This window comes from Colletes latitarsis, chromosome 13 (genome assembly GCF_051014445.1).
Source record: "Colletes latitarsis isolate SP2378_abdomen chromosome 13, iyColLati1, whole genome shotgun sequence".
NCBI lineage: Eukaryota > Metazoa > Arthropoda > Insecta > Hymenoptera > Colletidae > Colletes > Colletes latitarsis.
This window is the reverse complement of record NC_135146.1, coordinates 15,268,237-15,290,545: the sequence shown is the minus strand read 5'-3', so window position 1 is coordinate 15,290,545 and position 22,309 is coordinate 15,268,237. Positions and strand designations below refer to the sequence as shown.

The 22,309-nt window shown below is 37.5% G+C and overlaps 2 protein-coding genes across 4 annotated transcripts; both read left to right on the top strand.

Moving 5' to 3' along the window:
- The first annotated feature begins 104 nt into the window (after positions 1–104).
- Positions 105–11,944, top strand: LOC143349258 (uncharacterized). Of its 2 annotated transcripts, none has more exons than XM_076780359.1 (6): positions 105–236; positions 491–591; positions 1,124–1,243; positions 1,333–1,507; positions 1,599–1,715; positions 9,301–11,944. In XM_076780359.1, the coding sequence occupies exons 2-6, from the start codon at positions 532–534 to the stop codon at positions 10,266–10,268; spliced, it is 1,440 nt and encodes a 479-aa protein (XP_076636474.1). In that variant the 5' UTR covers positions 105–236; positions 491–531; the 3' UTR covers positions 10,269–11,944. The 2 variants fall into 2 exon arrangements, with proteins under 2 accessions (XP_076636474.1, XP_076636475.1); XM_076780360.1 differs by lacking the exon at positions 105–236 and adding an exon at positions 253–403.
- Positions 11,945–14,234: 2,290 nt separating this feature from the next.
- Positions 14,235–21,701, top strand: LOC143349257 (A disintegrin and metalloproteinase with thrombospondin motifs 14). 2 transcript variants are annotated; one of them, XM_076780357.1, is made up of 15 exons: positions 14,235–15,946; positions 16,760–17,049; positions 17,109–17,225; positions 17,338–17,430; positions 17,550–17,785; positions 17,923–18,075; positions 18,146–18,259; positions 18,332–18,464; positions 18,519–18,688; positions 18,807–19,110; positions 19,255–19,387; positions 19,453–19,724; positions 19,781–20,046; positions 20,139–20,394; positions 20,532–21,701. In XM_076780357.1, exons 1-15 carry the CDS (start codon positions 15,385–15,387, stop codon positions 20,844–20,846), a joined length of 3,414 nt encoding a protein of 1,137 aa, XP_076636472.1. In that variant the 5' UTR covers positions 14,235–15,384; the 3' UTR covers positions 20,847–21,701. The 2 variants fall into 2 exon arrangements, with proteins under 2 accessions (XP_076636472.1, XP_076636473.1); XM_076780358.1 differs by having other exon boundaries at positions 14,236–15,946; positions 16,760–17,038; positions 17,101–17,225.
- The last annotated feature ends 608 nt before the right edge of the window (positions 21,702–22,309 follow it).

Genomic DNA, 22,309 nt, shown 5'->3' with positions numbered 1-22,309 from the left:
TCAATAAATAGTTTTGTGCATCGTCGTCTCAAAAAAGCGCGCAAACGGTCGTGTGTCTTCGCATTTGTTCGTAAGTTTACGCCATCGTATCTATTACTGAATAGCGTCTACAACGAAAGGGGCGACAAGTGCTACGGTCGAACTATTTACTTGAATCTGTGTGCGAGTCGATTTAGTGTGTGGGTCAAAGCGAAGGGGCAAAAAAGAAGTCACCCAAGGAATCGCTGCCACCACATGTAAGTAAAGAGTACACAACTAATACAGGTTGAAAAAAGGTCAATTTTATCCGTTGAAATACCTGTGGTTGCTAAAAGTTTGAAATTGAAAGCGAATATTCGATAAGATTGGAAAACTAGCGGCTAAACAAGATACATTAATTTCTAATCGTGTCTTCTGCCAAGTGGTAACGTTTCATGTTCAATTTTATCATTTTATTTTACAATTTATGGTACTTGATTACGTCGATGAATTGAAATATTTTCTGTTTCAGCAAGGAACACGATCGCTCAATCTTTTTATCAGTTTTTGCAAATGGAGTTCGGTCACGAGAATACCGACTGTTATTTTTTCTATTATTCTACGTGCAAAAAGGTAAATTTTTGTCAGAAACGATACAAACGTAATGTTCGTCGTATTCGATCGTCCCGATAAAATCCTAAATGTTTGGTAAATTTGTTCCATATTGTTTCTGATTTGTTCGATTCGCGAGGTTAGATCGGCCATGTTGAAGCCAGGTTTCACGGTACCCTTCTTTTTCAAATAATTGACAAATTAATTATAAACATATTAGAATGTTACTTTAATATTATGTAATGGTTACATTGTGTTTGAAATAATTTTAAGATGCTTTAATTTTGTCATTTTTTTCGCACTTGTAAAACTCCGTTTTATCGATAATATTTTGAACGTTGATCCAACATTTATAGTATTTCTAATTTAATTCGAATAATTGCAAAGTCTTTTGTTTCTACCATCATGCAGTATTGATATATAGAACGAGCACTGCAACTATCATGATAATTCTATGCTAAACTTTTATTGCCTTTATTATTATTTATATCAAAAGATATACTTGTATTTTGTTATTTGTTATTTATCGGTTGATTTATGATTGTGTTCAAAGGGTGACCATTGCCCGTTCAGACATGAACCGTCTGCCTTGGGTTGCGAAACAATGTGCACGTACTGGCAACATGGTAAATGTCTCGATGAACATTGTAACTTTAGGCATATGGAATTAAAAGTAAGTATGTTTCGGCTACGTACGCGCAGAATGTTTAACAAATAAAGTAAACAAATTATTAAGATTGCTATTTTTTGTTGTCGGATTAGAAAAATCGCAAGTCGATTCCATGTTATTGGGAGACCCAGCCTGGTGGTTGTAGGAAACCGCATTGTTCGTTTATGCATAAGAATGCTCGCGTAATTACTAGTGATCCTATTAATCCAGTGAAGAATTCCGAATTAACATCAAAGTCGTTAAATCAAGAATGGTTAAATCGTCAAGGTAAGCATATTTAGTTGCGTTTCTAGCGTGATGTAATTTTTCCTCGTTCCATTCCCGTCTATAGTTTTAATTATTTTTCTATCGTTGATAGATGATACAAAGTATGATGGTAATAGTACGGAGTCGGATCAAGGTAGAGGAAGTAGCGAAGCGGGCAGTTTTATTGGCAGTCCAGCCGTTGATCCTCTTATCGTCAAATTTGAAGAAGGTATGAGGCTTTACTAGCCCCCCCGTCCATCTTTCAGCGTACATTACCTTGCGTCGGCTACTCTCTCCCTTCCACCCAATTTGCAAACAAGTATAAATATTCCGAATACGCTCAGTATACCAAGCAACCTGACAATCCCTAATAACGTTTCTAATAGTCTCAACATTCTAAATAATATCAATGTCACGAACAATTTAAACGTACCGCAACCCAGTGTACAAAATTCGCAGACTTCCCCTTGCCATCATGCACTATCGTTTTCTCATCCGCCAAATTTGCATTCGCATTCTCCTGGCCAATCGTTATCACCGTTACAAAATCAACAGAATTCTCCGCTCCTTCAGCAACCGCCGTATTCGCCTATCCATACACGACAAACTTCTCAGCCTCAAACGTCAAGATTCCCCTTTCCATATTTTGAAATGACATCCTATAAACGATTTTAAACTTCTAAAAACACTCTGATTGTAACAATGTAAATTTCCATCGCCCGTCAACCAGCATAGAAAAGTACACTGATAGAAATACTGACAAAAAAAAAAAGAAGAAGAAGAAAACAGATATAAAGTTATATTAAACTAGATATTGCTCTTAAAAGAATAAACACATACGATACTTGATATGTACAAGTAAAATCTACTTTCTGCTTTGCAAAAAAAGTTATTGCAGACTTTTCTATTGATTGAGCACCAGGAATGTTGGTACATTTCCGATACTTGATCGATCCTCGCTTTACTTATTTCACAGAAAGTGAATTGTTATAAGGAAACCGTAAAAAAAAAGTATATCCTTAAGAAAGAAAACCGCTTAATTAAACCGCATCAGTGTCATTGAAAACTTGCAGAATATTTTCCTGATAGTAATGGCTTTTTCTAGTGACCGACACACGTTAATTCGTAAAATATGTTTCCAATTGCCTTTTCAATAATAAAGACTGCACTACTTCAAATTATCGATACATCAAATATTAACAGTTTTCATTTTATTTATTTAATAAATAAATTATAAAAGAATATACGTGCAAGATGTTTTATTAGTTTAGAAAATGTAGAAAGAAGCAATAGGTAGTCTATATCGTTGTCTTTATTATTGGATAAAATATAATCGCGAAATCGTATCGATACATGAAAGATTCCTTTAAAAGATGGTTTCGAACATTTGTGTACATTACACTTAAAAATGGTAGTCGACGGTACGTGTTATTTCAATATGATTGATTACACATATAATTTTCTATACACAGTGTATTACATTATCACTGAAAAAAAGAGGGATAACATGCAACATTTAGATTAATTCAATGAAACTGTATTCTTAATATCAGTTTAGTCGCCTATTGGATAGCGATTAACGTTAAAACACTTATCCGAGCACAGTTAGTTACATTGTCATAACTTGATCGATTGAAACAATCGAGAAGAATCGTGTTGTCGCAGAAGAATACGATGATCTTATTATATGTAAAGAAAAACAAAAAACAAAAAAAAAATACAAAAAAATACAAAAAAAAAACAATAAAAAAAACGTAGATTTGAATATCAATTTCTCCAGGGGCTGCTATATCTAAACTTTGCCTGTAGCCCTCTACTAACTTCTTATGGCTATCTTTCTCCAGCGGCAGTACGATGAGCCTTGAATTTTCCCGAATATCGCAGTAGAAAACAAGTCTGTAATTGTGTTGTAAGATACCTAAACGAAAACTACTGGATGAATAAGAAGATAGCTATAGGTTGTCGCTTTGCTACATATACACACACACACACACAAACGCACGCACGCACACGACTCGACTCACACAGATATCTTTATATTAATTAAACGTCAGAATGTTAGGGTGAAATTTCTATTTATGAAGATTGAGTTGTAAGTGTTTGTCTCTGTTTAATCGTTCGAACAAGAAACTATTTTTTTTTTTGTTTTTTTTTTTTGTGTGTGTGTGTAAAAAGTATAAAAAAAAAAAAAACATGATACTTTGAGTTTGAAGCATAACTTATGAATGCAAAGCGATTATAAAGAAAAGGTTTTATTAATAAGATGTATTTCTTTTTCGGACTTGTGATTATGTCTCGAACCGAATAATGTATGATAAAGAAATACAATTATTCGAGTCGAATACTGCCTCAGATACAGGCGCACACGTGCTTTTGTTTTTGTGCAATATTGCGTGTAATAAAACATGCGACCTACTATATTGTAACATTCTTTCTTTTAAAAAAGAAAACGAAAAGGAAAAAAAAGATATAAGGCAAGATAAATGGACAGAACACAATGAGTTTATATTTAGGATAAGCAGTATTCGATTGAACCGTATCCCAGCCTTAATTTAACACGTACATACGATCGATATACATATAATGCCTTCATATGTTTTGGCTTTCCACACGAATTAGCGAATTGTCGAAACGGCATGGGATAACACGAAGCGTATAACAGCGACACTTTGTATTTAGAGAAAATTTGTTACAACAGTGTGCGTGTCCTAACGTTGCGTTGTACCTTTTGCATTAACAAAATGAATAAAAGAAAATTAAATAGAAATATGTATGTCGAAGGGAAAGCGAACGTCACACCGAATCGTACTGCAAAAGATAAATGGTAGTTTTGAACGCGTTAAGGAGAATTGTGACAAATTTTATTTGAACATGTTAATTTAGATTATGTACATCACATAGCGATAAATTGTGAATTAATGCTGCTGAAAGCGATAAATAAGTATTATCGCGGGGATGGGAAAAGTTTGGTGTCGTTGCGGAATGGAAAAGAAATTACAAAGGTACTGGATCGAGTGAATTTTTTTGTTTTTTTAAATTAACGTAAGATTGAGAAACTCATCGACGAGTATAAAACAGATTTTTCTCGAGCAAGTTGACAAACGAGTCTTTTAATTAGTGTGCAATCGGCGAAAGCTTACATGGTATAGAAACGTTTAATTTTTGTTCAACAGTCATCGTTTTAGATCCATTCAATAATAAAGATAGCATGCAAAGGAAGGACGATTTCGAGTATTGAAAACGACGTATAGATCACACACGAACAAAAGGTTAAATGATAAAATATGGAATTATATAATGCAAATACATAACTATGTATTTATATGGAATACGCACGCACTTACATGTGCATATATACACATGTAAGTGCGTGTGTGTATATGTAGAAAAGAAAGAAGAATGAATAAGGGGAGCAGCAAGCGCTTGCTTTGAGCGAGAGAGTTTTTAAAGAAAAGAAATACGACTTAATATTGCATGCATACAGACATTTACATAATACGTACTTTTAACGTGAAGCAAAAGCGGAACTTGGTGTATTAAATAGTACTTTTGAATTTTGTTCCAGTCGCGTGTTGCTTTACTTGTGTGTTAGTTAAAACAAATGTTGGTAAAGGAGTTGGTAAAAAAAAAAGAAAAAAAAAATTATTATAATAATAATAATAATAATAATAATAATAATAATAATAATAATAATAACGAGGATGATGATGACGATGAAGTGTATCCGATATTAAAATGTCCTAGGTCCTAGTGGATGCAAATTGCAATATTTATTATTTTTGTTACGAATTACTATTTGCGCCTAGATCCGCACGAGAGGTATAAGGGAAAACTAATGTAATCTTTATTACGACAACTCGACAGCATAATAAGATATTATATATTGAACCGCTAATGGCATATTTATGATCGAGGGATAATTATCGGCTACGTAATCGAGTGTTTAGCATCGGTCATGAACGACGGATTTCGGATGTTTTTACGTCTTTGATTTTATACGGGTAAAATCGAACGTTATAGTCTCGACCCCTAGGTTTAATTGCACTTTGTGGTAATTTATTTTGGTTCGGTGAAAAAGATTTTCAATTAAAAAATTATATCACATTTACGAGGTGTACACGTGTGCGGTTTAAATTTTCCGATAACAGAGACAGAAATTCCTTATTTTGTACGTAACTTGAAAATGAAAGATTTGATATGACCGTACTTTGATTGGGAAATTGAGCGAGGGAGGGAGAGAGAGAGAGAGAGAAAGAGAGAGAGAATGAGAATGAGAATGAGAATGAGAATGAGAATGAAGAAGGGACAGAGGTATGGAAGGGAACAGGACAAAAGTGTGCAAGGATGAAACGGAGACAGAGATTGTATATTATAAGGAAAAATAATGTAAACTTGATAGGATACAGAGACTTTGTCTTTCATTTCGTCTTTTTTTTTCCTTCTTTTTTTCTTTCTTTCTATTGTAAAGAACTTGCTAGGAAACTAACTTATACCTGATACCTTCGTTTGTATCAATAACTAATCTTAATGAATTTAATCGTGAATGTATTAAATGTGATATGGCGTCACAGATAATTTCAGAAAGTAACGAACCGGTTATTTATAATTACGGGCCTTTGTATTAATTGAGAAATATTCGATATTGTTGTCTCGATGCTGTGTGAAACGAAAGAGCGTCCGCGCGAAAGCCGTGCGAAAAGTATAAAATAAAATTTACATTCATGAAATTTCTTCAACTAGTATTTTTTTCTACCTGATTAATGAAAAGAGCGCTTAAAATGGAAATATATTCGTGTTTGGAATAATTGTTTCGTTTTCCTAAAACTGGAGAATTGTGTTCGATGTGTCTCGATACAGGAAATACGATTATTTTGTACGGAACACGGCCTGTAACGCATGTAACTTGTTTGCGAGTGCGTGTGTGCGTGAATATAAGAAAGAAAATAGTGCAACAGTACTAACTTATACAATAATAGTTGGGAAGAAGGAAGGAGATTAGCAGCTGGACGTATGTTCCCGGCGATGACCTTAATAACTTTATTTATCGTATCCATTTAAGCGGAAATTTGTTTGTGCCGATGTTTAACTAATAAATAATGCATTTAACGTTAGATTGTAACAATCCAAAGTTGATCAACGATTTGTGTGATTATAACCGCAACCATTACTACCGCCATCATTTTCTCGTATATTTTATAAAGATTATAACAATTTACTACGTTTTTTCTTTCGTGTTAAATATACGATTCTACACTCGCGTTCTCGAAAAGTTTCTTAAATTTTCTGTACTTGTTTTTACTATTTAATAATTTGGTTCGATCCAAGTGTTGATTTTTCTTTTCGATTTAAAAAGTTGATAATGTCAATTGCCATTTTTTTGTCGTTTCTTTTTCATAGTAGTTACTTATTATGCGCGTCCAGCTGCAATTATTGTTCGCGCGTCCTCCATAGAGGAGATGGTTGCCCGTTTCGATCGTATCACTTTGTTTCTTTTTTCCAAAGTGTTTCTCCTTGCTTCTATTATTTATGTTACTACTATCGTTGGTAGTATAGTTGATGTTAACGTAATTGTCATCGATATTGTTTATTATAATGGACGAAAATATGCCGTCTTTTTTTTTTCTCTCTTTACTCTGGTTTTTTTTTCCTTTTTTTCTTTTTTTTCTTTTTTTTCTTTTGTTTTCATTCAACAAGTGTACAAGAATTGTGATTTGCAGTCGTTCAAACATTGAAAATTTCGGCAACTTGTTTGTTCAAGATCATATAATCAGTGTTTTAACAGAACGGAAAAAAGGTCTCGAGGTAACGAATAACCAATAAGAGAAATTATTGTTGCGTCGATTGAACGATCTGTAAAATTACGTAACTAATAAATGCGAGAATATGTTTCTTGTGTATTTTCGACAGAAAGGGATTCACTTAAGAGAGAGATTATACATATACCGATTATACGCGGCGACACGTAATTCCTTGCTATATGAATTTATGTAAACGAATTGAAATGATTAATTTTTATTGAGATGGTATTTGGATTTTAATAAACTTGATACCATGAAAAGAAAGGAAAATATCGCCGGTACGACCGCAACGATTCTCCTGCGTTTCTTCTTTTCTACATTTTGGAAGATTGTGTTATTGTCCCCGTAATAAGAAACTACATTCGGATGAAATTTAATTGGTCTTTCGTTAACTGTTATCTAAATTTAAAAAACAGACTGATCGTGCGTGTGACACAAGCAAACGAAATACGGAGGATAGTAGAGATAGTAAAACGGTAAAGTCAGGGGGATTTATCCTGGGTAATCTCGAACGGCCAGTTAATTTCGTCCTGATTATAGTTGTGCCTCTGTATCGGTTAGATAGTTGTCAATATCGTTGTTTCGTATTTATTGGTAACATTATGTCGAAACATAATGTTAATATTATTGGAAATATCGAATAGTAGTTGTTCGTTGAATGTAATTCGTCTTGGATCGTTTGTAATTTTATGGTTCTATGGAGAAGAAGGGAGAGCGAGGAGCGAGGAAAATGATTCATTTATTGTTAATTGGAAAACGACAAATATTTTACGTTTACTAACTGATTAATATCTAAATTTCATTCGAGAAGGAAATGTCTGATTAAATAGAAATTAAAGTGAAATGTAGCAGAATTATTTCATACTGTTGTTATTGTTTGTGCTTTGTTGACGAAAAAGAAATTTCACGACGATGATATTAACAATTGCAATGCTTGTCTGCATCGAGAGTATCGATGCTTGGAAACAGGCTACTGTTGGAAATTTTTAAAGGGTTTATGAAATGCGTTTTCAATTTTTTCCTTTTTTTATTGGTGGTGGTGGTGGGGGGGGGGGGGGAGAGAAGAGGGCTAAATATGGACAAGTCTGAAAACGAAAGTAAAGCTAGAGAGAGAGAGAGAGAGAGAGAAAGCAAGAAGCTTTCAAAGGAAATTTACAGAGAAACGTAGTAGAGAAAGAAATGCAAAGAGATAACAATGACGACACTGACGACGACGACGACGACGATAACGATTCCCTTATTGAATTTTAAGCATAAAACATGATACAGTTTCCTTGCTACTCCAGGAATTGGTCAAGTTCATAAACGGCATGCTAGTTTCACTTGTGACTACTGTAACGAGGTAAATATCAGAAAGTAATGTGGAAAGTTAAAAATATATGAAACGAAAACGAGATAGAAATAAATAAATAAAGGCGGAGAGAGGATGGAAAGAAATGCAGAGAGGTTGGATGCAAAAAGATTCGGAGATTGATTGTACCACAGAAATATCGATAAAAGTATTGGAATTGTACTATATTAAACACTCCTTAAAAATTTGCTAGCAATAATTTTCTATGGGAAATAGAATAATTTCCTTAGGATAAAAATTAGCGAGTTCTAGATAAAGCTGCTTAAAGTACATTAAAGAGCAGAGGTAACGAAAAGAACGAAGAACGCGGTTGGTTGACTGCGACGGGATAATAGCTAACGACTAACATAGAGTTGATATACTCGTGAGAATTTTCACAAGTCTCGACAAATTGTCAAGTTAAAAAAGTAAAGCTTGGCAGGTGTGTTGTATCGGATATTGGAAAAAATAGAGAGAGAGAGAGAGAGGACTGGTTCGAATTGAATAGTATAATAATGTAAAAAAAAATGTACGCAAGATTACGTTTGGAAAAGCTCGCTGAGGATAATTAATGACGCGATGGTGTACGGGGTGGTGTACGCGGTAGTAGGCCACCAGCATCGAGGACCACTCTCGCTACTCACGAGTAACATAAATTCTCGCATTTCGTCCTATGTTTCTTCCAGAATCGGACAATGAAAGTGTTCCGTCGCCGGTGAAGCCACAACCGAGGGTTCCCTACTGCAAGACTTACGAAGAAATCAGATTGGAGGAGATCCAGGCTGAGAGCGCGGCGTATTATTCTTACAAGACCGAAGACTATCGGAGCGACGTTACTGCTGGCAAGATCAAGACTCGCCGGACTAAAAAGATATCTCAGTATCCCAGCCCGCGGCTGGAAACAACGGAGGAAAACGGAGAGAAAAGCTTGGACTTTAAAGTTCTCAGTTTGGAAGAGATTCGACGCAGAAAGAGACACAAAGCCACCTTCGAGAAAGAGTCACCGTTGGAGGATAAAAGAAATGAACCGACGAAAGAAGGACGTTTGTCAAAGGACGGTACAAAGACGTTGACAGGGATCGGAGGGATCAGAGGTATCAAGAGGTCGCTCGAGGATTGCCAGGACGATACGAACAGACGTAAAATGAAATTTAACGTTACGGAGAGTAGTGGCTCCTCGTTCGCGAGCAGTGTACCTCCTGTCAAACTCAGGAGGAGTTTAACCGAATCTTCACCGATAAGAATCAAAGAGTTGCCAACCCCTACCGAAATTCGAATAAAAGCTCAACGGAAGAGCATGGAAGAGGAGAGAAACGATAGAAAAAGTCCAGTGAGTATAAAATTGGACAGGCTGAATCCAGACCTGACCCAGTCGTCAGAGTCGAGCAACCTAGCTAGAAGAAGCGAGGTGGAGATCAGGTTGTGCGACAGTAGCACGGACGAGGATCAAACACAGTTTGATAAAAACCAAGAGAAACTCTCGATGGATAAACCCAACACCACGGACGATTCCAAGGAGACGACTACTACCACTATGGCTTCCTGCGACAGTTTGTTGAATATCAACGAGGACGACTATCTGACGCTGGACATGGGGTCCGACGATATTCTTAAAGATATTGACGCTTTGCTCAAAGAAAAGAATTCGATTTGAGAAAAACTACCAAGACCAAAGGGGTACATATACTTGTTAGAAAATTGACTGAAAAGCCGTTCGCTTACTTTGCTTACGGATCCTGATCTTTTCTCTTTTCAACTTGCTCTTTTCTCTCCAATTACAGTTTACAGGCTTTTACGTTTCTACTATTGGAACAATGGACGAATCTTTTTCTCTTGAAACGAGACGACGCGACGCAACGCGACACGACACGACACAGCGGTTCGGATAGACGGTCTTGGATCAAAGACCAGTTAGTTTTTCGAGTAAAAATCATGCATAGAGATTGGAGGATTCGGAATCGCTGCGACCAATTTTCTATTCGACAATTAAATCGCATATCGCGTCAAATAAATATCTGTTTTCGTTGTTAGGGCTGGGTTAGTTAGGTGATGGTCAACTGTTCTAGTGGAATTTATGGTTTTTCAATACCCTTAAATTTTCCAATATTTCCTTTCGACACGGATATGTAGAAAATAATCGCGATTGTACAAGTCTCACTTTTCCAAATAATCCCCAAGATGCGTTTAAAAATCGTTCATGTACCATTCTATGGCATCTATTTCTGTTTTCAGTAACGCTACTGCGCCATTTTAATATTCTGGTATGTATTTCGTTCAATGTTCCTTTACTTTACACTCGGTCTATAAAATTATCCGTTGCAACGTTTCATATGGTACATAGATATGTGCACTTTGGGAACATTGATCTCAGTGTAGACTACGAGGATCGCCATCTATTATATGTATGTATATGCGTATCGTCGTGTGAAATACATAGAATTTTTCCAAAGACAAGATTAGACTCGCGTTTCGTAAATGAAATACAATTAAATTCCTTGAGCATCGCGTGCTTGAGTGCTTGAGTGCGTGAGTGAGTGTATATTACATATGCACGGGATGATTCGATTTCAATTTTTCTATGAGATTGTTTCTTCGGGTAATAGAAATCGATGTAGTTAGAAAATAGGAATTTTGCACGATCAGAGCGGGAAAAGTGACCTTGAATCAATTTTATTCCGACTATAGCATTTGATTAATTCATTATTGGCAAACGGACACTACAAGGAAAAAAGTTGTACTATAAAAGAATTTCATATACATACGTGTATATCAGATTCATATGTATCGTTATACATATACATACTCTTTATTTGAAAAAAAAAACATGTAGAAAAGTATACATTAGTATAGGGGTGCACAATATAAATGTTGCGACTGACCGAATCAACTATAATTGTGGTTAAACGGGCTGTACCTTTTTAAAATTTGATTCTTTTTTAAATATTATATTTTTTAGTAATAAAATTATGACATATCCTAGATAGAAATTATTTTAATCTTAAATAAAACGATACGCGTGCAGCCCTTATTTTTAAAATCGGCTCAATTTACGACATTTCTTTCTACTTTCCATCTACAATGTAAAACTTGTTCAATTGTTTGTAGTTATTGGCTGGATATTACTATAGTAATTATTTCGAAAAGTAGTCTTCTTCGTTATACATATATGCATAGTTGTTTCGCAACGTTCATTCGTTCTGTATTTTATTGCAACCAACAACAACAACAAGAACAAGAACATTTCATGAATTCTGATTTTTCGAATTCAATCTGTTCGAGGGGAAAAGTATCGAACGAATTTTCTATTCTTCGACGCACTCGACATTTTTTCTTCTTATTTTAGCACCACCAACCATCACCACCAATGCATGCGTACAACAAATGCAAATACCTTTGAAAAAAACTGTATAAAGAAAAGTATTAAGACGGAAGAAATACACGATTGTTACGTATGCAAACTACTAGTCGGCAGTTTTGTTTTTCACTCTTATTAACCTTACCATTAATATTAATCGCATACGCTCAACAGACACGTAGGTATGTTTTTACCATCAACGGGATTAAATAAATTTTTACATCATTTTGTCTCTGGCTCTGTGTGTGTGTGTGCGCGCGCGCGCATTTGGTAAAATAATTTAAAACATAATTAATTCGCAATTTATGGATAACGGATTGGCATATACTCGGATCCAGTACACGAAACTTGTTAGAAAATATGTAAAAGAGACAAAAGAGATTTTCGTAGGAAAGAACTTGCGAGTAAAGATCAACAAAGACATCTTTGCGGTATAGAACCAAACATAAGAAAGAAAGAAATACCACCAGTTGTTTTAGCGGATTTGTCAATATAAAAACAACGTATCGAGGATGAAGCAGTGTAATAGTGATGAATAAATATTTTTAAAACTTGGTTAACTCTTGTATTTTTTATTTCTAATAAAATATTTGCTTTAAATATTTCACTTACTAATAACTGGTCTTTTCTATAAAAAAAAACTTCCTCCCCCTCTCCCTAAAAGCTTAATTAAAATAAAAGTTTAATTTTTACCTGCACCACGAGCTATTTGTACGGATATCGGAGTTGGAACTAATTCTATTCGAGTAATTAATTTAGTCGTAACAAGTATATACAGAAATCGTGATGATTACGCCGATCGAAACCAGAATCGATCTATGTATATTCGACGAGTGTAACTGAGAATTACTTCTAAAGAACGTATATGAAACTGGACGGACAAACTACAAGAAAGATCGCAGCCATCTGCTAATATTATTTACTTTTTAATCAATAATTATATTACACAGCTAAGAGTGACACGATTATTAATTAAACGGTAAATAATATTACCCAGGTCTCACCACGTGGAGGTTGCTGCGAATGGAGACCCTCCCTAAACTCGCCCCAACCACCCTCCTTTGGCGAGGAATCCTAACTATCTATCGATATTTTATCCAAAGTGAAAAACTTTCGAAATTCAAAGAGAGAGTTTTTTTTATTTTATCGAATGTTACAATATCCCGTAATTTCCAAAAATTAAAGTTCCTTGGTTATTTATGCTTCAATAGCATATTCCAACTACGCAGCTTCCACATATTTATAAAGAATCAATTAAATGACACTGGAAAAATATTAAATCGCGATCAGAATACAGTTAACGCTATTCGTATAAAACCATGCTTACAACGAATATCAATATGTATGGAAACTTTTCCGACAATAATTAATTAAAATGTTACCAGTATTCCCTTTTTCTCGAGTTATTTGCCATGTATTATGGGGTGTCGTTTGCGTGGCAATAAAACAATCCATGGCGTCGAATTCCAACCAGAGACTGCAACAGAAATAAAACACAAACGCACTAAAGTATGTACCTACATACACGAATGATCGTTCTAATGAAGTAAAACGCGATTAATAATAATAATGGAAGAATCGATAGGATAGAAATACTCACTTTGGTCGCGAAACGCTGGCACGTCTTGGCACGCGTTGCTAGCTTAATGTTTCGATTACAAATGGCGACCTTTCGCTGTATTCGGTAACGCTCGTGATGAATTAGGTAGGGGAAGCTCCGACGTCTAGCGAAGCTTGTTATTCGAAAAGGAATAGGGATACCTCGGGTAGGAAGAAACCGCGGATACAAAACAAACGGAACGAGCACGTAGGTATATGTATATGTATGTAAACACGTTGACTTTCGAACCATACCGATGGACGACATTGTATGCATATAAATAAAATGTAGCTGACAGTTTCGTCGATTCGTAGTAACGGACGACGAGATGCTCGAATTCACATTTCTTACGCATAGAAGATCTTAAAAGGCGTATTTTGAAAAACTTGTCGAAATGTTGGTCTCGTTATGGTAGATTTTTGTTCAGGATCATGCCAGATCCGAGAAGGTCGTGGAGAGTCCGAGACCAGGGTGAAAATGTAGCTTTTATTAATGTATAAAAACGCATCGAGTTGGTTGCTTTGGTCTCGCCAAAGGGTTAAAAAGGAAATGTTTTGCTCGGTTGTTGTTAACGCAGCAGGGTAGAAGAATGCGTTCGCTGGGCATCCTCGTTTCTCGGTGATTGCACATAAAGCTGCCCATTATTACAAGTTGAGTGGGCGGCAAGTGCTGTTGGTTGTTCGCGTTCTTACGCACAATTCGCTGGATGCACTTGCGCGCTGCGTTTCGTGATGCGTTTCGAGCTGCGTTTCGAGCTACGTTCCTCTCCGTCCATGTGGCTGCCAGTTGTAGCTAGTGCGGTCAGCCGTCGCGTTGCGTCCGCTTTAATTGAACGTTAATTTGGCCGCGTCGCGCCGTTCTGTTTCCCCTCGAATCGACCGAAAGATCTTCCTTGGGTAGGCGATACACACCTTTCCATCGAGTCCGCTTCGTCCCATTAATATATTCCATTCACTCTGGCTTATCGATGGAAAAAATGCAACTTTTTACCAGAATAATCGAATCGAAAGGAAATCGATGGTCTCTATCGGCCGGTGGATCGCGTCATCTCGCATCTCAGAGCAGTCATCTGGTTTAGAAAGCCGAGTAATTCCGAATTACCGAGTCAATTATGCACGGATGATACGTCACATTCCCGAGGAAGGAAACGAGCCTCTCGTTCAGCGGATAGAGTGAATTTTCGACGCGTTATCGAGTCGTATTTGTTAAACGCGAGAAACGTGCCGAGTGTAGTGATTGTCGCGCGAGTTCTCTTATCACTCGCTCCACTTTTTGCTCCGTTCCCGATGGCAACGTTCGCGATTAAAATACTATTCTTGAATCGCCAACTACTCGAAACTGTCGTCCACGCGTTTATCGCAAGGTACAATTAAAAGGTTACCGGCGTTCTTTTTCAAACGAGAAAGTGGGTAGGTAAAGTTTCTCGCGAGCTTGCATTGCGCGTAACTGCCCTTTAATTTGAATCATTTAAATTGTTGCTTGCCGTGAAATAATTACTCTGCGGACATGTCGAAAGATATTACAGCCAGAGACAGTCCGTTCCAAGGTGGCATCGACTAAAAAACGACTGGTCGACGTTTCTATTAAATTCCAAGGTAGTGATTCGAAAATGTTGTAAATACAATGGCACGAGATTACAAAACTTTCAGCCCGAAAGGAACGTTGGATTTTCGGATGAAACGGGTTCAGCATAACCGAAGCAAACTAACGAAATGCAACGAAATGCAACTGTGAAGGTTCGTTCGCAACGCGAATCGACGAACGAGCATGCTCGTTGCAATCGTCTGATTAAAGTTTCATTAAATAATAAAAGCCATGACGCAATCGAAACTTCCGAGCTTTCTCTTAACCATGTGGTTGCTCGGTACGATTGCAACTAAATCGAGAGTGAGCGATTTTCTGGAAAGCTTGCAGGAGTACGAGATCGTCTATCCGCGTATAATCCCCAAGGGAAACGAGCGGAACAGACGATCGATCGTCCAAGAGGAGAACGGTGATCTCGAGGAGCCGGTGTTCATCGAGATCAGCAATTGGACGTTGAAGACGATCGCGAATAATCGTCTGACAGTTTCGTCGAATTTCACGGTGGATTGGGTGCACTCGACCGAGGCGAGATCCACGGGCCATCAATCGAAATTGGGCTGTAACCTTCGACGCGGTAGTTTGGAGGGTGGCAAACGATCTTTGGTCATCGCGACCCTCTGCAACCAAGAAATGTACGTTCTGGTGTTGACGGATCGAAAATCGTTTTTCGTTCAGCCTTTAACGAATGGCCAACACGTCATGTACGAGTCACGGTACGCTAGTTGGTGGTCCTATAAAGATACTCCGGACATTGTCTCGGTGAAACGAGAAAATCCTACTACTCGAGTTAATGGTACGTGATCCTCGAAACGGATGGATCGTTCTTTAACCCTTCACTGGACTCTAAATCTCGACTCGATTACTTTTACTGCGTTAATGTTGATTCTTATCAAATTGGTAAATGGTAATCAACGTTCGTTTAAAGCATTTCAAAAATAAAATGAAACGAAATTACATTGATCGGCCACGAAATTGTTATTCCGATCAAAGTGGTCCTTATTTAAACTTTAAATCGAAAATTGGAACAAATTTATTCGACAGCACGATGTTGTTACCCACGACGCATCGCTTTAATGCAATTAAAACTTGACTGGATACTCGTGTGAAAAATTGCACGCGATCAGGAATTTCTTCAAACTTACGCGTACGAGTAAATTGCAACGATATTTTACGAAACTAGTTGTAGCAAACGAGTACGTTTCAGTTTCACCTAATCGTTTAAAACTTGAAATAATTAGTTATGCAATGGAATTGCATAACGCGACGAACAATTATCAACTTCATAACCCGCGTGGCTCGAGTTGCAATGGAATTTCATTTCGTACCTATGTATATGCAGTCGAAAAATTCTAAGCGCGCAAGTTATACCTTAAAAACTAATTAAACAATCTTTTGATTAAATTCCTGAACAGAGATGCTAATAAAACGGTGAAATTCTCTTCTCCGTTCTTCCTATATTTAAAATTCAATTGCACTCGCGTCGAGATTTAATAGAAAATTCTGTCGAAAATACGAACAAATAATAATTCGTAGAATAGAATAGTTTTTTACAAAGTCTTTACGAAATCCCATTGATACGCGTATTAAAAGTAATATGTTATCGTAGAGAATATGCAAGGATCAGGATTCAAGAAACAAGATAAGAAATTAAAACGAACGAGGCGCGATTCTCTAAACGAATATACTCGAGATTTCTACAATCTATCGGGTGACGTTTTTAACATGGAATATCCAGAAGCCGAAAAACTGATTTTGTACGACGAAAGAGATGACGAAATACCGAGAAAATATAACGATACCATAATGGAACAACTACCGATCGATGTGGATTCCGAGGATCTTGATTATTTTTCGGGCCCTACGTGGCGAAGGAATAAAATACCAAGTGAGGAGAATGTTGATTTGTCCAATAGCAAAGAAATAGAAATACGAATCGTACGTTTGTAGGAAAGAAGATGAACGCGAAAGAATCGTCGCCACGATGGCTGGAAATCGGAATAGCCGCCGATTATTCCGTAGTAGATTTCCATGGAATACGAGTGCAACAATACATCCTGGCTCTTTTCAACATTGTAAATAATAAGAGAAATTATTGAAAATATTTGGACCAACGTCTATCGCGACGTGTATTTTATATTATAAAATGCTGCTTGTATCCGAGTTATTTAAAATTTGTAAATCTAGGTGAGCGCAATTTACATGGACCCATCGCTCGAGTCAAATATGGTGTTGGTGGTAGCGCGAATGATATTATACGCGGAAAAACGAGACAGTATGGTGAGCAATTACGGTTATTTCAATTTATCGAGAGAATAATATTTGAAATGTTTAAAAGCGCGTTTACACTGATTCTCTACTCTCTGTTTACGATTATGGTGTTGTACGACATCATGTAGGTCCGTCGTGGCGATGCCAGACGGTCTCTCGAGAACGTGAACAAATGGAATAAGAAAATGTTGTCTTTAGCGAACGTAAACCACGATGTAGCTATATGGTTAACGCGTTTAGACATCGGTGGTCCCTCTGGATACGCACCCGTGTCTGGAGTATGCGATCCCGCGAGATCATGCGCCTTGAATCGAGACGAAGGCTTAACCAGCGCGTTTATCGTCGCACACGAGCTCGCACATATGTGAGTACTGCACGTGTCTCTTTATTTCTTTCCTACTTGAAAGATATTAGGATGTGTTAATTGTAAAATCGGCAAATTAAAGGGTTCCTTTAGTATAACTAAACGATTCTATTCCCCGACTTTGTGTTTGCTCGTAGTCTAGGTCTGACTCACGACGGCGACGAGTCCACCGGAAATGCCTGCAGCGAGGAAGGATCCCGAGGAAGCGTGATGGCCCCTATGGTGGCCGCCACGTTTCACCATTTTTATTGGTCCAGTTGCTCCAAGAGAGAGTTTCACCGCAGAGTGAGGTGAGAAAAGACGTTTCGTTCGAATGCACGTGCACATACCGCTAAAATAGATATACATACGTATTTGTAGACGGTGGTCTTGCTTGTTGAACAAACCGAAACACGATATTTACACGCCCCTGAAAGCCTCCGTTCGCGAAACCTTTACGATGGACGAGCAATGTCGGATGGAATTTGGCGAAGGGTGCGTTTCTTACAATCATTCGTGTATACGAGGACGAACAACCTAGGTGTTTTTACTTTCATTCATTCACAGATACGAACTTTGCAAGAGTTTCGTCGTAGTGGAGCCGTGTTCTCACTTGTGGTGCGGTAATAGGAATATTTCTGAAACATGCAAGACCAAGAAGGGACCACCTTTGGAGGGCACGTTATGTGGTGTCTCCAAGGTAAACAACACCCATGTATTTTCGATATACAGAACTGTAACGAAATGTTTTCAGTGGTGCATGAACGGTCGATGTCGGTTCGCGAATAAAGAAACCATCGATTTCGGAATAGTATCGAATAAACCCAGAGACGGGGGTTGGAGTGCCTGGACTGGCTGGGACAAGTGTTCGAGGACCTGCGGAATAGGAGTCCAATGTCGAACGCGAAAATGTAACAAACCGCTGTTAGTAATACTAACTGAATATTTAAACAAGTAGTGAAAATAAAAATAATAGACAGTATGTAGCTAGTGATTCTTCTTAACGTAAAACGTACACGACGATATTTTATTTTTCCCCAAGGCCTGCCTACGGTGGAAAGTATTGTTCAGGAGCCAACGACGACTGTAGGGTTTGCAATCTACCGAAATGTTCCACGTCGATCGACCTCAGAGCGCAACAATGTTCCAAAGCGGGCAATGTTTTCACTCTTGAACGAAGCAATTCGAAGAACGACGTGACTTGGCTACCGCACGAACCCGATCAAAACAACTTGAAATGTCAATTGGTTTGCAGGGCCAAAGAGACGGGCGAAATATTTTACTCGAGGAAAAATTTGATCGACGGTACACCGTGCTCTTACGGATCCACGGATATATGCATACAAGTAACGTAAAACCAACTAGAAACATAACGGATTATCGTAGAAATTATTTTTAATCGGTGTTAATAGATGGACTTGGATATGAAAATGTTTAAGGGGGGCGAAAACGAAAGAAAGAGATTCGATCGATAAAATTGTGTGTCGCAGGGCGAGTGCCATAAACGAGGATGCGACAATGTCTTAGGTTCGATGAAAGCCTTTGATATGTGCGGAGTATGCGACGGGGACAATTCGACCTGCGAGAATGTAATCAGCAAGTTTCAGCGAAAGCTTCGTCGAGGTCAGTGCCGATAAAGTTTCCGTAAAAGTCAGCGAGCCATCCCTCACATTTCTATTGTTTCGCAGAAGTAACGCGCGTCGCTGTGATACCTAGATATGCTCACAATTTCTTTATGAATATCACGGTATTCGGTAGCCCGTCTTTCCACCGAGACAATCTAACGATCGTGATAGGGGATGGACGAAGAAGAAGAAGAAACGTGCAAGATAATTTTACTCCCCATAAACGGAACTCGATGATTGTACAGGGTGCTGCGTTTCGAATCGAGAAACGCGATACTCGTAACTCGTACTTTGTAAAAGCAGCTGGTACCGCGTCCGAAGACGTGGTCATTTTGGTAAAAAAATTTCGTTTCGATATCAAAGTTCAAGCCTAAATTTCATTTCCTTATAGCTCTTGGTACCAGAAGCTATCGCGAAGCACGGGATGTCGGTTGCAATTGGCTTGCAATATTCGTTAAATCGCGACGAAAATAATGGAAAAAACAGATACGTTTGGTTATTTGGCAGTTGGAGTTTTTGTTCGGCGAGCTGTGGCGGCGGAACGCGTCAAAAGATGATAGTCTGTAAAGACGAGGAAACCGGAAGAATAGTTTCGCGAAGGAAATGTCCATTGACGACGAAACCGAATCAGCAGATCGAAAAATGCAACGTTTTCAGGTAGAAAATTTCGATTAAAAAATATCCATCGCAACTACTAAACAGAGAATTTCCATGTTCGAAATTTATTTATTACAGAGCATTTTTCACAGATGCAGTTTCAAATGGCTACTGGGTCCGTGGGAAGGATGCTCGGCTACGTGTGGAAGTTTTGGTATTCAATTGCGACAGCTTTATTGCATGCGATCCGAGTTCAACGGCACGGACGTCAACAAAAATAACGAATTAGAAATTTATCGAACGATGGTACAGCCGTCTATATGTAAAACCAGTTCTATGCCTATAAATAAAAGAGAATGCAATAGGGTTCCCTGTCCCGGACGTTGGATTTTTACGGATTGGTCTTTGGTAAGGAATTATTTTTTCCTATTTACACGATACGACACCAGACGAAAAAGAGCAAATTGAAATTCTTTCGAATAACGTTTTCCAATTGCGAAGCTTCGACAGTCCCGTCCCTATTTAAAATCTTATTTTGTACGCAGTGCTCCAAGAGTAACGTAAAAGGCGTACAATCTCGAATAGCTAGATGTATCCCTCCGGATAAAGAATCGTTCTACGCTTGCAACGGGCCTACGGTAAAGACCGAGATACGTCCTTGCAATGGACACGTAACCAGGGCCATCGAATTTCCATCTCGTTGCTGGCGAGACAAGAATCGATTCTGTTCTATACCGAGCCTGAAACGCTATTGCAACATCCCGGGATTCAGGAGAAGATGTTGTCGGTCTTGCGAGACGAACAAACACCCGGATTTACCGACCACCTTCGATTCCAAGCATCGCAGTCTACGGACTTGACCACTTTACCAACCATTATTTACAAAAAAACCAATTTTAATCAAACTGAACGACTTACGTTGCAGGATAAATACCGAAGGGAAGATGGTAGTATGGAACTTTGCTGCCTATGTCATCGATCCTATCACTTTATTCTTATTCGTTCAAATAATCACTCAACCTCGGACGTAACGTTTCGTTCTTTTTACCTGGAAAGAAAATAACAGAATATTGTCACGGTAATTCGACAAATTTCCGATTAGTATATATTATGTATACATATAGTACTTGTTTATACAATTTCTTCCTTACGTTATACAAATGTATACGTGTATGTATTTATTTAGAAATTATAGACGTTTAACAAATATCATTTTCAGCGTCCCTTCTTCTACGCACAATCATCGAAACTTTAACAATAATACATTACACACCGATATGTACCGAAACAATTCTTCAAATATTACAATAAATACGTATTTTACTTTCGACTTTCGTTAACTTTAATCGTCATCTTACGCGGTACGTCGGAAATTATTTTCAAATTTATTTACTCGAATAGAAAATTCAATTTTACTCTCGACGAGTCGTTCATTTCTACGCACGGAGGATTCTCATATGTGGTACATACCTACGAGACTTTCCAACGAAATTTACGAAAAGGTATCATGTTCCATATTATCATATTCTCTTCTTCTGTCTATTATTGGAAGCTGTTTGCAACGAGCACAGAAACATAGTCGAAATATACAAATTTCCGCTTCAGATTATTATACTTGATAAAATTTAGCCAAGATATGCACGTAACGTAAGATATGTATCTACGCAAGTATCCACTGATTCTTTCCAAATTACAGATAGACGACAACGTAAGAAGAAACAAAGTTATTTTCTTTTTATATACATTAGTCGCTTCTGGTTCATTTGTAAACTTTAAGGTACGATAATAATGAGAGAATAATTTTTCACGATCCAACGAATAGAAAATGTGGAATAACCTTTTCTTACTAACCTTCCATTTTCTTATAAAGACTTTGATACGCGTACTGCAGATGCAACTGGCACAAGACACTCGGTACTTTTTAAGTCTTGTACAAAAACACACAATTTTCACTTTTTTTTCCTTCTTTTTAACCAAGAATCCTTGTCTTATACACCGTGATATGTTGATTTGAAATTTTAACAATGCGCATTGTACAAAAATCTGATTGGTTCTGGGATAGCAACCACAAGTCGACGCTCTTTACAATTTCAGGGAAAAGAATCTTTATCGATTTCTGTTTCCGATTGCGAGGTTCATTATCGAGGAACCAAAAATACGATGGTCACCAGAACCTACCATTATTATAAAAAAATTACTCAAATTTGTTTTACAAAAAAAAGTAAAGAGTTTGTCCCTGTTTGTTAGCTTTACGAGTCATCTGTAATTCTGAAAGGCTCTGCGGATCAACGCGCAAAAATATCGATATTCAACAAGTTCTGGA

Coding starts and splice junctions, on each gene's coding strand:
- LOC143349257 (XM_076780357.1), top strand. CDS start 15,385: ATGACGCAATCGAAACTTCCGAGCTTTCTCTTAACCATGTGGTTGCTC. Junction 17,226..17,337: donor TCCTGGCTCTTTTCAACATT/GTAAATAATAAG, acceptor TTGTAAATCTAG/GTGAGCGCAATTTACATGGA. Junction 17,786..17,922: donor GCACACGAGCTCGCACATAT/GTGAGTACTGCA, acceptor GTTTGCTCGTAG/TCTAGGTCTGACTCACGACG.
- LOC143349258 (XM_076780359.1), top strand. CDS start 532: ATGGAGTTCGGTCACGAGAATACCGACTGTTATTTTTTCTATTATTCT. Junction 1,508..1,598: donor AGAATGGTTAAATCGTCAAG/GTAAGCATATTT, acceptor TATCGTTGATAG/ATGATACAAAGTATGATGGT. Junction 1,716..9,300: donor TATCGTCAAATTTGAAGAAG/GTATGAGGCTTT, acceptor TGTTTCTTCCAG/AATCGGACAATGAAAGTGTT.